Below are 21,491 nucleotides of genomic sequence, written 5' to 3'. Positions count from 1 at the left end.
TGAATGGAAGTAAAAGACCACATGTACATGATTTCAGCTGTTATCTTTTCTTCTCCCTCTGGTTTCAGGTTAAAGGAGATCCAAATGAGTGAGTATGATGCCACAACGTATGAAAGGTTCTCAGGTGCTGTCCGACGGCAGGTGCACTCCCTCCGAGTCATCCTGGATAATTTACAGGTATTCCTCCCACAGTGGACTAAGAAAATAATCTGGGTCCAAAGCTGGACCCACCCCAAAACTACTCGAGAAAGTTATCCAAACCCTAATCAGCCAGTCAGAAAATACTAATGCCAAAATGTTTGAGTGAGACTGTGAGTAATTCCATGGCCTTCTCAGGTGAGTTCTCCAAGGAAGAACATTTGACCCCACCTGTCCTGTCCAGAATAATTTGACGCACAACTCTAGAAGACACTGGACTTCCCTGATTCCCCTCCTAGAAGATCTGTGAGCATCCCACCTTAACAAGAAAGTCATAGATAGAATTCTTGTCCTACAAATCATTTTGCTGTCATGGACTAGAGAGACAGAGGAGCATTTTGGGTCATCTAGACCATGCACTCTTTGTGTCTCCTGGCATCTCCTCCTGCGTTCCCCCTACCCCTGTTTTGCCTGCCATTTTTTTAGTTTTAGACTGTGCTGTCTCAGAATCAGTTAATACTGCTCTTGCCCCCCTTAAAATGCTAATTAAGATGCTTCAGGATTTCCCAAACAAAGATTTGTTATTTGAAGAATTTGCTTTAAAAAAAAATCCATGGGCAAATTGTGTGAACAAAGTTAACATGGAATGATTTTTTTTTTTCCCAGCAAAGACACTCACTGTACCAGTTCTTATCACCCTAGGCATTGAGGCAGCTTCTGGGTAATCTCAAGGGCAAGGCAAGAGGTGAAAAAAAAGCGAAAATGAGTGGTTCAGAGGAGATGAGGTTGGTGAGAGGCTGTGTTCATGCTAAGACTGAACAATGAGTGCCTGAGTTAGTCATTCATTTCTGAAGTTCTTAACATTAGGGATAGAAAAATAAAATGCAGTCCCTCCTCTCAAAGAAGGAACTCAATGACAAAGAGGCAAACGGTTTCTCACTTTCTATAGAGAAGTATATGCACAATGCTATGGAAGGCACGAAGGAGGGCTTCGTGGCGAATGTGATGCTTGAGTTCACACTTGAAAGATGCTAAGGATTTTCTAGATGGTTGAGGAGTCAGGGCATTGCAGACATAGGACACAGGGTGTACAAGTCCAGGCTGTTCAGTGGGACTGAGAAGAGCCTGTGTATGGTAGGAGACAGTGTCAAAGAAGGCTATCAAAACTTTAGGGTGCCTGGGTGGCTCAGTCAGTTGAGCGTCCGGCTCTTGATTTCGGCTCAGGTCATGATCTCAGGGTCTTGAGATCAAGCCCTGTGTCTGGCTCCACACACAGCAGGGAGTCTACTTGGGATTCTTTCTCTCTCCCTCCGCTCTGCCTCTGTCCTCTCTCTCTCTCTCTCTTTCTCTAATTAATTAATTAATTAATTGGTCTTTTGAAAAAAATCACAGAGACCAGATCACAGTCTGGCCATGGATTCCATGATTACATGCAGACAACACAGAGTGTTACCCTGTGTACAAATGGGCCATCCAATGATTCACAGCATCAGAGAGGAATACGAGAATACATTTTTTAAAGATTTTTTATTTATTTATTTGACAGAGAGAAAGATCACAAGTAGGCAGAGAGGCAGGCAGAGAGAGAGGGGGAAGCAGGCTCCCTGCTGAGCAGAGAGCCCGACACAGGGCTCCATCCCAGGACGCTGGGATCATGACCTGAGCTGAAGGCAGAGGCTTTAACCCACTGAGCCACCCAGGTGCCCCACAACAATACATTTTTAACTGAAAGAATGAGAATCCTTATCTGTTATTAGTTCATGTCTTGATTGGTATTCACTGGGCACCAGGCTCTAGTTACTTCTACAAGCACCACCACATTTAATTCTCACAGCAGCCCTTTAAGATAAATGATACTATGTTCACCAAGTCAGCCAAAGGAAGAAAAGGTAGACCCACTACTGTGACTTCTTCAAGTAGGCCACCCGTCAAGCCTAGGTTAGAGTTAGGGTTGCCATTAAGGAATGACTCCTGCTAAAGCCCACAGTGATGAGACCAGTTTCAGAAACAGTATCCAGTTTTGCTTCCCATCTTCAAAGAGAGATGTGCAAGAAAATCGCAAAGGGCTCAAAGAAAAGCAACAAATACAATTAAAGGGATAGAAAATAAGAAATAGACTCCTATTAAAAAAAAAAAAAAACCATAAGCTGCTTGGGGTTAATAACTTTCTAGATATCCTCAAATAGAGTAACTTAATTATTTCAAGGATATTTTTATTCTCTTCTTCCATGAAAATCTGAAAAAGAGAAACTAGGCTTAAATAATAGCAAGAAAGAGTTTTAAGATAGACGAAAGGGAATAAAAATGATGTGATCCTCAGAGGAGAACCTAAAATTGTTGTAGAACTACCATCTCTCCAAATCTTCACAAGTAATACAAGCATGTTAATACTAGCAAGCATTTACTGAGCAATTCCCATGTGCCAGACATTATGCTAGATGCCTTACGTTACCACAGCATTCTCACAGTCTCTTCCATCATCGCCGTCATCGTTGTCTCTTAGTGACTAAGAGCGTCAGCTCTGGGGCCTGACAGCCCAGGTTCTGGAAGATGCAGATAATAGGACAGATAATAGGGCAGGTATGCAGATTGCCTCAGATGATACACGCAGACCTTTTAAAAGAATGCTTAGCATGCAGCGCTCTCTGCAGAAGAATTTGTCTCATCCTTACTTCCCTAGTTTTTGCTCTTCTTCATCAGCCTGGGCTGCAAGCCAGACACCCAGTCACCTCCTTTACATCCATTTCTTGTGTTGGTGAGTCCTTACGACAACCAGTAATAGCTATTTTCTACATTGGATAGATACAGAAGCTGAGGCATGTAACCCGTCTATTCTCACAATCTTCTGGAATGTAGCTACTTTGTTCCCACTTTGTACTGAGGGAACTGAAGAGTAGAAAGATGATGAGACTCTGCCTGGATTATGTGGCCCGTGAAGCAGGTATCTGAGTCCGAAGCTTAGGTCCCTGTTATCTCGTAGGCCTCTGTTATCTGCTGCCAACTATGCAATTCCATGAAAAGAATCATTCTCACATATACTCATAAAGCATTTTGCATCATTATCCAGATACCAACTTTGCATTTTCAAGTGTTTCCACTTTTTTTTTTTTTTTAAATCCACAGATATGTTATTCTTGGGGTCTTCTAGTCTTCCACGTAGACAGATAGTGCTACTTCAAAACACAGCTACTGGCCAAGGGTAGACAGGGCCTCAGTGGAATATGAGTCTTTAGATTGTAACCAAAACAAGAAGGCTTTGTTTGGTTCCCCTTTTGCCACCGTCTGCCAGTCCTGTGTGGCTCTGATTGACTAATAGCTCCCAGCTGTGCTGAGGTTGCTGTGGAATCCCGGTAACCATGGGTGTTTCCTTGGTGAACAGCAGAACGTCTAGCCAGGAACTAGCAAATCATCATTTGTGATGACTTCTCAAAGTATGGCTTCAAGCCTATGCACGGGCTCCGGACAGCAGGGCTGAGATGTGAGGAAAAGGAGTGTTGTTGTCACTCCTGTTACAATGCCTGCTCCAACACATGTGTCTATTGCAACTCCTGGCTTTCTCAATTAAGATCGCCGTCACCGATGACCTCCCGTTGCTTCTTGACTGGATTCTATATGGGATATCAAAGGGTCCGGGGAATTGGACATTTTAGGAATCAATAGCAAAAATTGTCTTATTAGAACAGAGTCTGTCTTAACTTCAGTTGTGCTTGGTTCAAAATCTGAATGTCTGATGCCAGCAATCCCTGACAAAAGAAAATATCCATTCCACAAAAAGCCACTGATTGTAATCATCTCTTCTCTCTAGCATTTTGCTGATGTACAATCAGTAATTTCATTCTCAGGCTAAACGAAATTAGCCTTTCTCTGATTGCTTTGACTAGCATGATATCTCCATGAACCAGCAATTATGTTCTTTTTTTTTTCCCTTGAGCAGTTCGAAATGAGCTTAGGCTGAGATAAACGGTGTTTTTGAACATTGATGTGTGATGTGCACTGTGCTAGGGCACTGGAGCCCCAGAGATTCACGGGATACCACCCCTGTCCTCAAGAAGGCTATAGTTCTGGGGAGTAGGAAAGATGGGCACCCAAACAGATCATTTCAGTTGAGTATGGTAGGTGTCTAGGTAAACAGATGCGGAGAAGGCAGTGGAACCAAAGGAGAGGGGTTCTAGGAGAGATTTGCCAGGAAAGGATACATGAGCTGGCTCTTGAAGGGTACATGAGTATTCATCAGTTAAAGGAAAGAGTAAACGATGCCCCAACAGCGAACATGGTACGGACAAGGGCATAACACTGAGGTCTGAGGTGTGAGCCGATGGCTGATCTCAAGTGGGAGCAAGATTCCACTTAGTGGGGCGCCTGGGTGGCTCAGTGGATTAAGCCTCTGCCTTCGGCTCAGGTCATGATCTCAGGGTCCTGAGATCGAGTCCCGCATCGGGCTCTGTGCTCAGCAGGGAGCCTGCTTCCTCCTCTCTCTCTCTCTCTGCCTGCTTGTGATCTCTCTCTGTCCAATAAATAAATAAAATCTTTAAAAAATAAAAAATAAAATAAAATCTTCGGGAAAAAAAAAAAAAAGATTCCACTTAGTGTAAAATGCACCCAAGGACTTGGAGCTAAGAGGCAGGTCGGTGCCAGGCAAAGAATTTAGACTTCATTCTGAGCACCCACTTTGTTCATATGTAAAGAATGGAAAGCATTTCCCCATTCCCTTTATTTAATTAATAATAACTGCATTTCATCCAGTAGACATTTGTTGAGTATCTCTTTTGCCTAAGATTTCTTGCCTTCAATGACTAAGGAAAAAAAAATACATGTGTAGTTGTAATAGAAGACACAATATGGTAAATGGCACAGGGGTCTTTTAAATACAGCGCCATGTTATGTAGATAAATGTGTGATCAATTTCTAGACTGTGCAGTTAGGGAAAAAGAGGAAATGCCTTTTGAGCTGGGCCGTGAGGGATGAGCATGGTTTCGATGGCAGCTCTTCTCAGGATGGGGATGGAGGAACAGTCTTGACCAGAGCTTCTCAAACCTTCCTTGGAGAGAGGCCAGGTTTTGTTCATTGACCTTGAACTAATGCTTTTATAAAATAAAATAGAAATGAACTCCTGAAGAAAAGATGTAAAAATGAACATACAAGATACAAACCCGTATTATTTAATATTAGATTCAGCAAACATAAAAGCACTCTGTCAAATCGCCATGCCATTTTTAAATTCTTGCTGTTCACTTCTGTAACTTATTTCCTCATGGATCAGTAGCAAGTGTTTACTCACCAAGGGCAGTCTGCATAGCTCTGGTCTAGGTGGAAGGAACCTATGAGCAGAGGAAGAAGCCTTGAATACAAGGCTGTTTGGGGAATGACAACAGTCCAGAAGGACTAGAGTTCAGAGTTTGGGGATGGAGCTGGGGACGGTGGATAGCAGGAGAAAAAAACGAGGGGAAGCTGAACCCCCAAGGGCCTTGAGCACCGTGCTGACTGTATTCCATAATCAGCAAGGAGTGTGACCATGCCTGAGAAAGGGAGTTGTAAAGTTGCACCTTCTTTAGGAGGCTTCTTAACCTCCTAAATGCAAGAGAGAGAGAAAGTATCGTAGAAGAGAGAAGTGGGGAAACCCTGAAATGAAATCATTAAAATTACTTTCAGTATCCAGGCAAGAAGTGATAAGAACTTGAGCCAGAGTCATGGAAGTGAAAATGGAAAGGACAGGACAGTTTGGAGGTAGGAAGGGAAGACAGTGACTGATTGAAGGTGAGGTGAGGGGAATGGTAAGGTTTTCAAGCCCTAGAGAACAGCGATAGGGAAGTCAGGAAGAGGAGAGGCTTGTGGAGAAAGCAGATGTTTGGTCTGGATGTCCTGTTTTCTCACTCCTGGGACACCTACTTTAAAATGTCAAGCATGATATTGAAAGATTTTAAGACGTGAATCTGGAGTTCAGGGACAAGGTTAGGACCAGAGAGGTTGCGTATCTGTATATATATCTATGTCTACATTTTTAAGGTCATCTGTATGGGGCAACAACCCAAGCCGAGAGAAAAGGTGTGTTGGCTAATGTGAGAGTACAGAGCAAATGGAGAGGAAAGGTGGAAACGGCCACATCAGGGCACGTCTGCATTTCAGGGAGAACAGGAAAATGCCAGTTACTCTTCTTAGCACACAAATGGCTCATCACTCAGTACCTGGCCTTAGTGGCCCCTGAGGGAGAACTTCAACCAAGTGCAGCCTAAAAGTACAGTCCTGACTTCCAGGCTGCTTGAGCTCAGTCTTCACCAGATGACTATGAACATGTTAAAATAGCAAAATGTTGTAAATGGTGAAAACGCATATGACAGGAGAAATTAGGGAAGACTGCATGTGACATGCAAGAAGCTTTGAGGAATTTTTGCTAAAGGGAGTGTGATGAGGCCCTATGAATGACAGTACTAGTGACAACTCAGAAACCTCCCTAAGAAATAGCATTACTAGCCAGGAAGTGCATGAAACCCAGTAGAATCACATCGGTCTCCCTTACACAGAGAGGCAGGGAATGGAAGCCAGAGCCCTCAAGCCGGTGAGGAGCAGATCACTTCACCTCCGTGTGGTCATGGCCAAGCAGCAGCAGTTTGAAGGCAGCAACACCAAGAGCAGTGGGGGTGGGGAAGTCTCGATTTTAGGCGGTGGCTACAACAGACAGAAGGCTGGAGAGGGAGTAACACTGGGGAAGGGGCCAGACCAGTTAACTTTATACTTGGCTTGAAGATGAGATCAGACAAATGCCAAGTGGGCCCTTGTGATGGCTTTTCCAAACCAAAGTAAGAAATGATGTGGAGATAACGTCCTCATGCTGTGACAGTCCACAGTTCCAGCTCTTTTCCCTACTGAGTTCCTGAGTTAAGTAGTGTAGATTCAATTCAGGTAAGAATGCCAGTTAAAATCTTGAAGGAGAGCTCTGGTTATAACGAATTGGCAAGTCAGTGCGAGCAAGGAGAGTCAGATCCCAGTCTGTTCCCAAATGGTTTTTATAAAGCCGTCTCATCATTCAAGAGTAGGGACACCCACGAACAAAGTAACATGGGATCTAAGAGAGGATTCTGCAGTGAGGTAGAGTGACATGCATCCAAGATGTAGGGGAAGGTGATGCTGCTGGGCTAGAGTATTTTCTTCAGAAAACACCAGAGTTCTCGAAAACATCTGCTTTGTGCTCTCACAAGTCAAAGAAACTTGAAGTATGTGAAACAAGGCATGGATTTTTTTCTTTTTTTAAAGTCTGGCTAAGAAGCAAGCAGGAATAATAAGGGAGTTGAATGCAACAAGGAAAGATTATTTTAAAAAAGAAAAAAAAAACTAAAAATACAATCCCAAAACTGAAATTTACCTTCAAAGTAGAAGGAACAGACTCAGTCTAGTCTTCAGGCTAAGTACTAACAGACTTAGTTGTTACTCCAGAGTTGTTACTCCAGACTGTAGAGGCAGTAAAGAGATAAAAACCAAAAGAAAGCTGATCAATGAAAGCTAACACACCACACCAGGAGCCCTCCTGAGAAGCAGGAACCTTGGCACACCGTGAGCATTAGTAAATGCACGCCGAATGAGCCAGTGATATTCCCAGAGAGGACCTAAAAGAACTCATAAACAGTAATCAGAGTAACAACAACAACAACAACAAACTGTACTGGGCTAAAGACAGTCCCAGCTCTGTGAACGAAAAACATTTCACTGAGGACCTGGCGAAAGTAATCCAAAGAGAGAGTGCCTCACCGCAGCCTCACGGAACGCTAACATTTCCAAAACAAAGAAAATATCCTAAAAGCAGCCCAGCAGACAGAAAACAAGCTATCGTTAGAAAAAATGTAATCTTATATTAGTTGTCTCTGAAATGTTGAATGCCTGAAGATAGTGAAAAAACATCTGCAGGATTTGGGGCACAGGGGTGGGGGGTTGGGGATGTGAGCTGAGAATTCTGTACTCACCAAAGTACAAGGAGATCAGAAAGACACTTTCAGATATTCAGAGACTTTAAATATATGTCACTTAAGTACTCTCTTTGAAAATAATTGTGAGGTAAATATGTAGACGCACACATACATATATAAAAAATAAGCATATGTGTTTAAATATGCAGCCAATGAGAAAGGGAATTAGAATTCCTTTTTTTTTTTAAGATATTATTTATTTATTTCTCAGAGAGAGAAAGCACAAGCAGGCAGAGTGGCGGGCAGAGGCAGAGGAAGAAGCAGGCTCCCCACTGAGCAAGGAGCCCGATGCGGGACTTGATACTAGGACCCTGGGATCATGACCTGAGCTGAAAGCTGAACTTAAAACTGACTGAGCTACAAGAAGTATTTAGTGATGATCATCTATATGTTTTATTCTGTAGAATGTATGTGCTTTCTATAAAAATTGCCACTTAAATCTTTCTAATTTCCTCATTAAATAAATTGTGAAGGCATAATAGAAAATCGGCTTACTTGTAGAGTTTGCAGATAAAGGAAGTCCTGATTGACCACAACCCAGATAAACAAAGACTTAAGATTAAACAGAATACTTTCAGTGCTGAAATCACAAGATCAGGTGTCACAAACCACAAGATAATTGGTTTTTGTCAAGTGTCTTCCTCCTAAGGTCCCCACTGCCACAGATAAGTATGGATGTCCTTTCTGGTTAACCAGTTATTTCCCAGAAAATAAGTTAACCAGAATATGTCATCCTCTGAGCATTTCAATTAGTGTAGGTGTTCTTTACATGAACATAATAAAACTGTGTTTCTTTTCTAGAAAGTCTGTAATGTAGATTTTTACTAGTGAAACCTAGCTTTATATTTAATATTCTCATTAGTATGAACTTACTGTATGAGCCAAAACAGATGGACATATTTATAAGAATACTTAGCTTCATGTAATGAATATACTATAAAGCTCATGTTTGGACCTTTGTTATACATAAAAGCATATCTTTAAATCCAGTAGGAACTTACTAGATAAGGACGTATCTCAGTGAGTCCCATAAAATACACAGTCCATAATAATAAATATTTCTTTTCCAGCCCACAGTAAGTTTTTAAAGCACTCCCCCTCCAGCCCCTTGCCTCCAAGAGTATCCATTCTGACAGGCCTCTTCCTGTTTTGAGTTTCTTAAAATTGGTGGGCTGGCTAGATGGCAGATAACAAATTATCTGGCCATATTTATCTGCAAGTTCTAGACTTGAAAACTAATGAATAGTGCTACTATTATAAAATGACTTTGTGCCCAGTAGCTCTGGGTCAAAAGACTAGTACATACTTTACACTTCTCAAAAACAAAAACTACTGGCTCATGTTCCTAAAAATATCAGTGACCCTCAGAACCAAAATTCATTTTTCCACAGATAAAAATAAAAAGGAAGGGAACATGTTATATACCCACCAGAATGGCTAACAATTTTTTTTTAAGCCATCAATATCAAGTGTGGGTGAGGGTACGAGCAGATGAAACCTTCCTACTGCTCATGGGAATATAAGTTGGAAAAAACACTTTGGAAAGCTGTTTAGCAGTATCTCCTAAAGCTGAACATATCCAGGATTCCTGTCCAACAGAAATACCCACACATCTACTCCAAGAGACATGCTCAGGACCACTCCTGGTGCCATTCTTCTTCATAGCCCCAGAGTGGAAACAGTGCCATTGTAGAGTGGATAAATTGTGACCAAATTGTAGGATTAGCTATCACTATAGCAGCGAGCGAGAATTAAAGAACTGCCACACATAGCAGCACAGGTAACCTGACAGCAGCCATGTGCAGCCAGAGAAGCCAGACACAGAAGAGCACATGCTGCGTGACACCATTTTTATGAAGTCCAAAGCCAGGAGAACCTAAGCCCTGCTGGCAGAAGTGGGAAATTCCAGAAGGAGCCCTGGGGGCGCTGTGGAGGTATAGGTGGCTACATTGGGGTGTTCACTTCTAAAGGTCACTGAGCTCTGCACTTCAGATGTATGCACTTGACTTACAAGTATGTTGTACTTCAATTTTAAAAGTTCATCCAAAAAAAGGAAGAAAGGCAGAGCAGATTTATTGGAAAAAGCAGATTCCTTCCCTCACTCTTACCCTAAATTTTACTAAATTCTTTTCCTTCAGTTGGCACACATAATGGAAATCATCTTCAATCTAGAGAGCACCTTAGGGAATGATAATTGTATCTAGGAAAAGAAGCAACATTGGCATAAGAAAATCAAGACCTAAAATCCCTAGTTTCTTCCATGATGGTGAATCCAGAGACAGCAGACAAATATAATATTCTAAAGGAAAAGCATTTATTTTACAATTCTGCAGCCTCCCTATCATGGGCAATAATAGGTCTCCTAAAAAGAAGGCCCTCTAAAAGGGGACCATTTTCACTAATTATTAGCAAAAGAATTCCACAGTGCTCTTGGACCAGTTGTTAACAAACCTACTGAACAAAAACGGCCAAATCAAACACTGCATTTTATCAAGATCCCTAAGTTATTTGTATGCACATTGAAGTTTGAGAAGACTTGCTCTCTATGCTAGTCTCAAAGGCATATTTCATAAAAACACAAAAGGATATTTTCAAGTCCTTTTGAGAAAAAAAACTTATTTTTGTTTCAGGTTTTAGAAAGTCATGAGTTCATTATATTAAAACTGAAGGGGTGCCTGGGTGGTTCGATTGGTTAACAGTCCAACTCTTGATTTCAGCTCAAGTCATGATCATCTCAAGGTCCTGGGATTGAGCCTCTTGTTGGGATCCGCACTCAACATGGGAGTCTGCTTGAGATTCTCTCCCTCTCTCTCTCTTTCCCTCCCCCCATTCCCAGCTCGTGCATTTGCATGTGCTCTCCTACTCTCTGGAACAGAAGGGAGGGAGGGAAGAAGGGAGGGAGGAAATTGGAAAATACAGAAATTAAGGGAAGAAAACAATATTGCCCATAAATCACAACCCCAAAATAACCATGACTCTTAATACTTTCATTTTCTCCCACATATTTTTCCTTGCATGTATATAATGTAGATACATATACATTGAGATAATACTGTATGGACATGCTTTTATATGGTTATCATGTAATGTTTTATAGTAGCAATCAAGTTTCAGTAATTTTTATCAAACACCAACTTCGTATGAAGCACTGTTCTAGATGGTGCAGGAAGGGCTCTTACCCCATAAGTCTGACTTTCTAATGGAACAGATAGATAATAGAGACAAAGAGGTAAATCAGACATTTGTAAACAGTGATAAGGATAAAGAAAGTAAAACAGGGAGGAGCTACAAAGTGACACAGTGCTTTTTTTTTTTCCTTTTTTAATAACCGATGCTCATGATTCAGACCTCTTTGAATCCTTTAGGACTGATGTGTACTTTCTAGCCTTATTGGAAACTGTGATGCATTCTCCATTTCCGATTTTGTTGAACTGAAAGTTCCATATTATACTTAGTTGAATTACATATCACTGGAAACCGAACAGTTTCCCTTGAACTTCTTCAATGTCATTGTCTTGTCAACGCATTGATGAAACTTCAGAAATTGAGGCTTAATGGTAACAGTGGCACAGCTGTTCTGTGACATGTCATGTAATCTTGTTTCTGTTGTAATCCCATCTTCCTCTTAAACCCAGCTCTAAGTGCCACTTTGATGACAGCTAACTATTGCTACCACATTCTCTTGTACTTTCTGTGGTCCTTATGTTCCCAGTCTAGACTGGTCTGTGAGGGTCTGTCCTCATCTATGAAAGGCACTAGAAGCCAGTGCTCTGCGGTTTGGTATCTCCAAGGATCACAGAATCTCAGGATGGAAAGGTACCTCAGTGTTCGGCCCCAAATGCATCTCCTTGCATAAAGCATCCTGAAAACATGAAGAATGATCCACTCTAGACCTCAGGCATAATAGGGAAGAGGAAAGAGGAGCCAGGTCCCAATCACTGTTGCAGGGGAGGGAGCCTGAGAAGGCCAGCATTGTGTTGTCAGACTTGTCTGTCTGATCCAGAGTCCAGGAGGAAAGGATTCTAGAAGACTCTGCTCACCCCTTCCTCCTACCACCTGAAGCTGTATACCTATCTCATAGAGTTTCATGAGTTCATTGAGCTATGCGCCAACGAATCCCATTTTCCTATAAGGTTATGGTGTTCTCACCAAAAACACGTATTAGGGAAGAACATAGATCTAGGGGGCACATCTAAACTAATTCCTGGAATTAACTGCCCACCAAATGTAAGCTCTTTATGCTGGTGGCTTAGGAGTGTCTCTGTGTCATGCTCACATTAATATATTTGTATTCAAATGAGGGGATTTTGCACCTGTTTGCAGCAAGGGTATCAGGAATAAGAAATTAATAAAGGTAGTCCTGCCTAGAGGTAGAGTGTCTGGAGCTTCTTTGTGTAGTGGTTGGTCCGGGCTGCCTAAAGTTTGACTTCGTATTTTCAATAACAGTGCTGTCATTAAGCTACCTCCTTAAACTTAAACTCTACCTGAAATGGTGATGGAAGTGTGCTTAAATTAATCTGGGCTTAGTTGTCCATAATGTGTCTGACTTGATGATGATGACAACGATCATGGTAACAGCTGACATGGATTTCCAGGCTTTTCAGCTAATGTAGTATCTCATTTACTCTTCACAAAAACTCAAAGTTGGAACTAGTGTTACCCTTATTTTAGAATTGAGGACACTGAAATGCAGACAGATTAAGTAACTTGCTTGAGGTCATATATCTGATCATGGTGAAGAGAGGATGGGAACCAGACTCTGATCTTAACTACCACTCTCGTTTGCACACATGAAAATATTTTAGCTATTCCTCCTACTTCTTAATATAAATAGCGTCGTTGGCTATAACAGACTCGTGCCTTGATTTGGGATATTGTCCTTCTCCACTGTTCTTAACTACCATCTTGGTCCACCTGGCATAGTTGTAAGTCATTGTATCATGTAGCGATACCTTTGGGAAAGTAATTCAGACAATATCTCATCAGAGGGTCATGGGGGACGCAACACATTCATGAACTATTACTTTCAACTGTTTCCAATTGCACCCTAAATCACAGAGAACTCAAATAACAAATTGTTTTTCCAAAAGGAAGAGTTCTGAAGATCACATTTTCTCTGTGCCTGCAGACAATGTTAACAAGTTCACGCTGATTGTTTTGTTACCTAAGGAATTTGCCAGAAGTACTGTGACAGAATATGCATAAGAAATGTATCACCACTGCATTTCTGGGCTGTGCACATCTCTCAAGGGCTCATTTGCATACTGCTTTCCCATTTCATGTGCTTTAAATGGGCTCATTTTATCATCCCCTGTGTTAAAATGATTAAAACAGATGAAATCTACCCAAAGGGCATTCTTTATCAGCAGAGCAGAAACCAGTCCGTCAATTAAAGTGTGTTCCTGCAGAAATATCACTTACTTGAAAAGATCCTGGGTGTGTTTCCTGTTTTTCATGCAGAGAGTGTGTCAGGTACCCTCCAGAAGTCATTAAAATAAGAATTTGTGTATGTGTGTGTCATTGTAGGCTAAAGGTAAAGAAAGACAGTGGCTAAGACACCAAGCTACAGGAGAACTAGATGATGCCAAGATCATTGATGGGCTGACTGGAGAAAAAGCCATCTACAAACGCCGGGGCGAGCTGGAGCCACAAGTAAGTAATGGTGCACGAGTAGCCTCCGGTCTGTAGAGTCCAGCCCTCATTACAGACAGACAAATGCTTTCTTGAGTTGCCATCTTTGTCAAAACGCCATAAACCCTGATTATGGCAACCTGATCTCCTGACAGGGCCTCCCATCCACAGACTCCACCAGAAGCTAACAGCTGAGAGAGAGGCTGATGTTGTCCACGCAGTTCAGCTCCTAGGACACAGAGCAGATCTGCCCCTGGAAGGGAAATGGAAGACACCCAGTGTTCTAGAGCAATCTTGGTGGCCTTCTTTAAAGGTCTGTTCATCCTATACCTGAAGAAAATTTTAGAAAATAAGAAACTCTCCCTTCAGTAGTTCCAACCACAGTATGTAAAGCTTTCGACAGCCCTGATATTAAAATATCTGCTACAGAGGGGCAAACATAAAATGGCAGTAGGTGAAATATTGCAGCTCTCCTCTTGGAGGGCTCTCTATGATCTTCTGTGTCCCAGAATAACCAGAATTGCCAAGCAGCTGCTGAGAGCTGGGGGTGCGGTGACTGGTGGGGAATGGCAGTCACTCGCTCCATTTAGATGTTTATTCAGAAAGGATCTTTTGGTAATTTGGGCTGTACTCACTTCTGTGTCATTGGCGTGAGTCAACAACTATGTTCTTTACTGACTCATCGCGGTCAACAGCCGTGTTCAGATATATCTGAATTGCGAGTGGTCATGGAAGCATATGTGGCACTATTTTTCGTTTTAGACACTCAACAAGTTTTTAAAGAAATATATTGAATTTTGCCCTCCAATACCCACTCTGTGTTTTGAAAATTACCGACCATGCTCATTAGCTTTCATGCATGTCAGTGGGTGTATAATGACAGAATAATCTGGAAATTTTCCTCTTCCTTTTTTCCTGTAAGTAAAGCTGACAAACATATTTTTGTTTTTAATTCTGCAAACTGGCAGGCATGAGTCCAGAATCAAACTGAAACTCAGAAGATTTTCACATTTTAATTGACATTTGTCACTCAAGTATGGTTGGATGCTACTTTCGTGCTTTAACGGCCAAGAAGAGTAACGAGGAGTAGTAATGCAGGAACTGGAAGGAAGAGAAACATGAAAGCTTACTAATAACAGAAGATACTGTGGAAACATATTCCCTCAGTTCTTCGCCAGACCCCCCCCTCTCCCATAGCCTTGTTTTAGGAATCTGACATTACTGGCGGGCTTTGTGGAAAAATGATTTGCAGGTTACTACATAACAGGTAGGAGTAAAATCGATGTGGCCTTCCAGAATAACTCAATCTTGCTAGTGTAACTGACTCCGAGGCATGACATGAAAATGACATGTTGGGGTTTCTATCTTTCCAGATTATTATTTTTAAGAGTAATAGCCTCAGTAAGGCGGTTTTACTAGCTGAGGTTAGGCCTTGAAAGGACCAGATTCGAAAGGAAAATCTTTCCCATATGGCCTCAACTACCAGCCTGAGTTTGCAGTCCCGTTTACTGAAATACAATCCTTTCCACCTACCAGGTCAGCCTTGCACCCTGCCGAGCCCCCAGCTGAGCGGTCTGCCCCACGGCTGGCACTCTGAGGCCTTTATGGGCCCCTCGCAACAGCAACCAGGGGTGGTTTTCACAAGCCTGTTCTGTTGTTTCCCCGCTCAGCTGGGCAGCCCCCAACAGAAACCCAAGCGCCTGCGCCTGGTGGTCGATGTGTCTGGCAGCATGTACCGCTTTAACGGGGTGGATGGACGGCTGGAGCGCTCGATGGAGGCCATGTGTATGGTCATGGAAGCCTTCGAGAACTATGAAGAGAAGTTCAAGGTATGGCATGAACCAAGACTGATGAGAGGCATCACTGACCACATCTGCCCAAGAGGTCCCCCCACGTAGGGCATGATGAGTGCACAAAAATCCTCTCCTCATCAGGTCACTTACCACATAGCGAAAGAGAACCTTTTATTTTATCTGTCGTAATTATCAGGAAAATGATTTAAAGGACCAATACAATTTAAAGGACTGATGACTCCAGAAGAGAGCACTGCACTATACGTGTGATGTTAGTCATAAAAAATAGGCATAGAGGGGTACCTGCATGGCTCAGTGGGTTAAGCCTCTGCCTTCGCTCGGGTCATGATCTCAGGATCTAGGATCGAGCCCCTCATAGGGCTGTCTGCGCAGCAGGGAGCCTGCTTCCCCCTCTCTCTCTGGCTGCCTCTCTGCTACTTGTGATCTTTCTCTCTGTCAGATAAATAAAATCTTTTTAAAGGGGGGGGCATAGAGAGACACCACAAGTCTCTTCCCCAAATTTCTCAGAGCCTCCCTCCTCATCATAGTTCCCGCCACACCCCATTCTTGCCTCATCGCCAAGCAGACAGCATCCCAAGGTTTGAGAATACCCTCAAAGAGCATTATTCTCAGCCATGCTGTGCCTTTCCATGTGGGCAAGGATTACACAGTAATAGAGGACCCTCAACAATGAAGACAGCAACCCTGGGAGAAATGCAGTCTCCCATTTAAACTACGTCCTTCTGTGGTTGCTCGGTTCGCTCAGAGTCCTCCTTCAGAGGTCAGAATGTGGAGAAGGATGCCCCATAACCAGGTGGCCACCCAAGGTGAGCCAAGCAGTCCCCTCTTAACTACCTGCCCTCTGGCCTTTACCAGAGCAGATGACATATCACATGCTATGTGGTTAATATCAAAAGTGCGGCAGAGAGAAATGATGTATGTGCTGACACATGTAGCAGGTACATGGTCTAGCCATGGGTATTCTAGATTGTGTTCAGAATCACCGGTGTCCTGCAGACATAGGCAGTCGTAGATCATTATTTAGCTCAACATCCCACCCGTACGATCGATGTCCTGAGACATGCCTGCATGTTATGATAGAAACAGATGGATGGAACCTATCACGTCATTTACTGGAAGCCTGTTTTAGAGCTCCAGGCCTCCAGGGGTCCCTTGTATGAAGCTCTGCATGAGAGATTCTTCTTCAAATAAAGTGGTAGGAAAAGGTGGCTTTGCCCAGGGAGTGGGTTACCAGACTCTGTACAGGGGCAGAATGCGAATACAGATAGAACATGGACTTTCCATGTAGGGAGCAGCTTTGCTTCCCTCGAAGAACAGGGTGCGTTTCCATTTCCCCCTGTGATTCCTGAAAACCATTGAACTATCCCTCGTGGTTTTAGTTGCCAGAAACTCAGAGCCAAACTCAAAGACCAGTGGTGACAGCTTTACGGCCTGTGGCTTGTGCCCTGGTATTCAGCCTTTTCCTTCCCCTGACCCTCTGTCCCTTCAGATGTAAGTTTCTCTTTATTTTGATTTTTTACTTTTTTATTTTTTATGGTTTTCTTGAAAATATTTTAGATCCTTTCTAGTAGGAGGTTGAGTATAATTCCTAAATCTCTTGGACCATGGATGACCAGAGAGGGGATGGTTAAACATCCATCCATCACAACCGCATGAATCTCAATAAATGCTTTAACACCCTTGGGTTCTGCTAATATTGGCATCAGCCCAACTGCCTCTTGTGTGAATCATGAAGGTCTGTGTTCCTCAGCTTCCTCTGAGTTATATGGAGATATTGCTCCATTATAGATGGTAGCAAACACATCACTATTAAAATTGCCATACCTGGGGCACCTGGATGGCTCAGTTGTTAAGCATCTGCCTTTGTCTCAGGTCATGATCTCAGGGTCCTGGGATCAAGCCCCAATCAGGCTTCCTGCTCAGCTGGAAGCCCGCTTTTCCCTCTCCCACTTTGGCTGCTTGTATTCCCTCTCTCGGTCAGTGTCTCTCTCTATCAAATAAATAAATAAAATCTTTTTTAAAAAATAAATAAATAAAAATGATAAAATTGGCAGATGTGTTCATATTATCCAGAATAAAATTTCCAGTTAGGAAAAGGATTTCTGTGCCTTTGAGAACAGGACTGCTCTGACAGGTAAAATTACTTCTTCTAAGTTTTTAGAAAGATTTTTTTTTTAGGAGTTCACCAGGAGATCGATGGACACAGCTCCCCAAGACTGGGTAAAGAATTAGAAGGCAGAAGGTGGCAAAGCTAATAGGGGGTTCAGAGAGCCATTCCCACAGCCTGCAGGGAGATGGCATGATTATCATGGGACACGCTGAATATTTCCTTCCGTCTCACACGGCGGAGTGTACAGAGAGATCGAGATTTGTCCAGTTCTCACTATTAAAAGTCTGTTGTTTGGAACAACTATTAATGAGACTGGACATACTGCACCAAAACTGCAAACACACACACACACACACACACACACACACACACGGAAATGATCATGTCCCAGATGTTGTTTTGCTTTGTTTCTAATTGACAATTACAAGTTGCTGCCATATGATGTACTGGATTTTCATAAAATGACTAACCTAGATTTTGCACTTGCTAAAAGCAGAGTACTCTGCCAGGTGCCGAGTTTCCTGCCATCTGTGAGCTGAGAGCGTAATGAGGGGGACACAGAAATCGAAGATTTGAGAGAGACATGTGGTCACAGAGGCATGAACAGAGTTCCCTCCTCTCCAGACATCCCCCCTTTCGGGGTATCACCCCCAAAGTAGTATTTTGCTGATAGTATTTTGCTGATAGTCTTTGATTCCCACCACAGTACAAACCATTTCCTCAGTCTTTATCAGTAAAACCACAGATACACTGAGAAGATAACCATAAGTAACTGTGGTAAAATAAATTATTACCAAATCCAGTCACTATTTAGAGCAAGAAATTATAGCAAGACACCAAGATAAGATAAACTTCTTCAAAGTTTGAAATATCTTTGGGTTTTGTTTTTTTTTTTATGCTATTAGATTCTTAATAGACAGCACTGTAATTGTTTGGGGTTTGTGCATTTTCTCGTACTTACAGACATACCCCTTACATTCATTACAGTTCCTTTAGAACTTTTGTAAGAGCACAGAAAGTCTCCAGTGCATTCAAATCTTTCCAACAAAAGGAAAAGACATTAAGACTTCACAAAACAAGCTCTTTGAGGAAAAGCAGTTTTGGGGCAAGGACATGGAGGCCCGGGGAGAGGCAGGACAGGAAAGGCACAAGAGTCGCCTTCCTCACTGTGTCCATGGACTTCAGAAGGGGACAGCTTTCCCAGGTCATTTACTCAGTTGCCTCGTTCCTCACACAGGAAACCAAGACCCAGGAACATAAAGGAGTTTTCCCAAAGTCAGAAGGCTGGGGGAGACAGTAGGATAGGGCCAGGACTCCCCTTCTGTTTGTTTTCCCTTTCTGGTACTTTTTATTTAGTTTTTAAATTTTCCCCTTTATTTCCCAACTTTTTTATTTTGGAAGACATGTGTACCTACAGAAAAGTTGAAAGAACAGTAATATGAGCACCCATGTGCCTTTGCTAGATTCGCCAATTGCTGGTATTTTCCCTCATTTGCTTCATGTTTCTCTCTAAATATATGCTCTTCCTTCTTCTGAATCATTTGAAAGGAAACCCGAAATGTTATAATGCTTTACCTCCAAATCTTTGATTATGCTTCTCCTAACAGTGAGGACATTCTCCAACACAACCTCAATACCATTATCACACCTTAGAAAATTATCAGTGATTTTGTAATACTTCTAGCATCCAATCCAAATTCACTTTCCCCAGCTATCTCAGGGGTGTCTTTTTTTCTGGAAGCATAGTGAACCCACAGGGTTATATTCCAGCATGGAAAATATTCAGCAGTTCCTTACATTACTCTGTGCTCACCACCATACGTGTTTCCCAGAACTGTCTTTTCCAGTTGGTCTCCCCGCGACACACACACACACACACACACACACACAATCGAGGATCCAGTGAAAGCCCACGCTTGTTTCTTTTTTTTTTTTTTTTAAAGATTTTATTTATTTATCAGAGAGAGAGAGGGGGAGAGAGCGAGCACAGGCAGACAGAATGGCAGGCAGAGGCAGAGGGAGAGGCAGGCTCCCCGCTGAGCAAGGAGCCCGACGAGGGACTCCATCCCAGGACGCCGGGATCATGACCCGAGCCGAAGGCAGCCGCCCAACCAACCTAGCCACCCAGGCGTCCCCCCACACTTGTTTCTTGGTTGCAGTGTCTTGTTAGCCCACCTCGCCTGCCACTGCCCTCTTGGCTTCTCCGGATGGGGGCTCTCATGAGAGTTCAGATCGGTTGTCTTGCAGCACGTCCTTCATCCTGGATTCATCGAGCTGTTTCCTCACGGCACCTTTTACCTTGTGCCACTATTCCCTGTGTTTTCAGAACCCCCGACAGGCTTTGCCCCGCCCCCTCCCCTGACGCTGGGTGCCCTGGAGACTTCATATAATAATCTCACCACCCCTGCCAACATGTCTGTGATGTTGAGTGCCCACTGGCTCCCCAGTCTCTGCTGGGGCTCCCGGGTGTCCTTTGTCAACGGTGAGAAGGTGGTGGAATGGAGCCTACTGACATTCTGTGAGAGCGTTTTTTGTAACTGAACATGTAATTAAACATGCATAGAAGAGTGAGAGTGCGACCTCAGCTCCCGCGGCCCCCTGCAGTGGTGACCACTGTGAGTGGACATTTTTGTGGTATCTTCTCAGAGATATTCAATGCGTGTACATCCAGCATGCCCCATTCCCCCGCTTCTGTATCTGTGCGCCCATGATCACCTTCAGCTCCCTTCCTCTGTGTGTTCACATTCTCATTTGTGAGAAAAACATGAGGCCTAGGAATAGCAAGTGAAAGTATGTAACTTTCTCAGCAAATATAAAATGATGCACAGGCAAATGACAGTTTCAGGAGTTCCTAGTGAAAACTTTATATTCCGTAGCCCAGGAGGCCATCGCATGTGGTATCTTAAAGAATTAGCAGTGTGCTCTGAGACTCCCCCTTCCTCAGTTCCAGATGGCTCTCAAAGTGGGCCGCCTCCAGTTTTCCCTCCTTTGTCAAGGTGTCCAGTCTGTATTTGCTTTGAAACCTTCAGAAGCCACTGGCCTGGCCTGGTGATCTGGGCTCTTCCCCAAAACCTCTCTCTTGGCGTCTCTGTGTGTCTTGTTTGGCTCGGGCTCAGCTCCACAGCCCTGGGTCATTATAGCCTAGTCCAGGAGGCTCACTGGGAGGCCGCCTCCACTTTCTGTTCCATCTTAGCATGGTCCGTGCCAAACCACAAGGATCCTCAAGTAAGAATCACCGAGAAGAAAAGATAATGCCGTGGCAGGACACATTTCAGAGCCATCTGGAGCTTTAAGTTTCTCATAATTGGTCTACCAACTGCATTCAGTTATTTTCAGGGACAGCATTTACGGTCAGTCTCTTCAGACAAGAATAGCATTATTTGCTAGTAATCATTATAAACTCCTCTAATCTTATAATCAACAAAATTGTTAATGTTCACAGAGCACTGAAACACCAAAGCGAACAGAGCAATAGTAACAGTTGTGTGAACCACTTTATTGAAGTCCAGAAGCATTCTTTGCCTTTATCTTCATTCCAATTTGTTCCTTGGGATTTTTGCAAGCCCCTGAGAATGTTTTCACTGGAACCTTAAAGTAGACTTCCTTTTCTAAAAGCTCTTAATGCCTTTTTTTTCCTTCAAAGTACTCTACCTCATCAAAAGTTAGATTACTGTTTCTCCTCAGAGCACTCAAGTAGCAACACCCTGGAAAACAGATTTGTTTAGTTACCGAGAAGTTGCACTTTGAAAACAAGTCCTCAGATTTATCGTTTTTGTGGAAAATAAATCATACTCTAAGGCCACGGTTTCCTAACGGAGTAACAAGGAACCCTCGGAGGGTGCT

The 21,491-nt window shown here is 42.9% G+C and overlaps 1 protein-coding gene across 2 annotated transcripts in view; it reads left to right on the top strand.

Moving 5' to 3' along the window:
• VWA8 (von Willebrand factor A domain containing 8) overlaps positions 1–21,491 on the top strand; it is a 325,814-nt gene that overhangs the window by 291,803 nt on the left and 12,520 nt on the right. For both annotated transcript variants that reach the window (XM_004759284.3, XM_045076623.1), the window contains 3 exons: positions 69–177; positions 13,620–13,745; positions 15,395–15,553. In XM_004759284.3, the coding sequence (XP_004759341.1) occupies positions 69–177; positions 13,620–13,745; positions 15,395–15,553 (394 nt within the window). The remainder of the gene's footprint in view (positions 1–68; positions 178–13,619; positions 13,746–15,394; positions 15,554–21,491) is intronic.

Source organism: Mustela putorius, unplaced genomic scaffold (assembly GCF_011764305.1).
Source record: "Mustela putorius furo isolate JIRA1106 unplaced genomic scaffold, ASM1176430v1.1 tig00000179_pilon_pilon_pilon, whole genome shotgun sequence".
Lineage (NCBI taxonomy): Eukaryota > Metazoa > Chordata > Mammalia > Carnivora > Mustelidae > Mustela > Mustela putorius.
The sequence above is the reverse complement of the archived record's forward strand: the minus strand, read 5'-3'. Positions and strand labels throughout refer to the sequence as shown.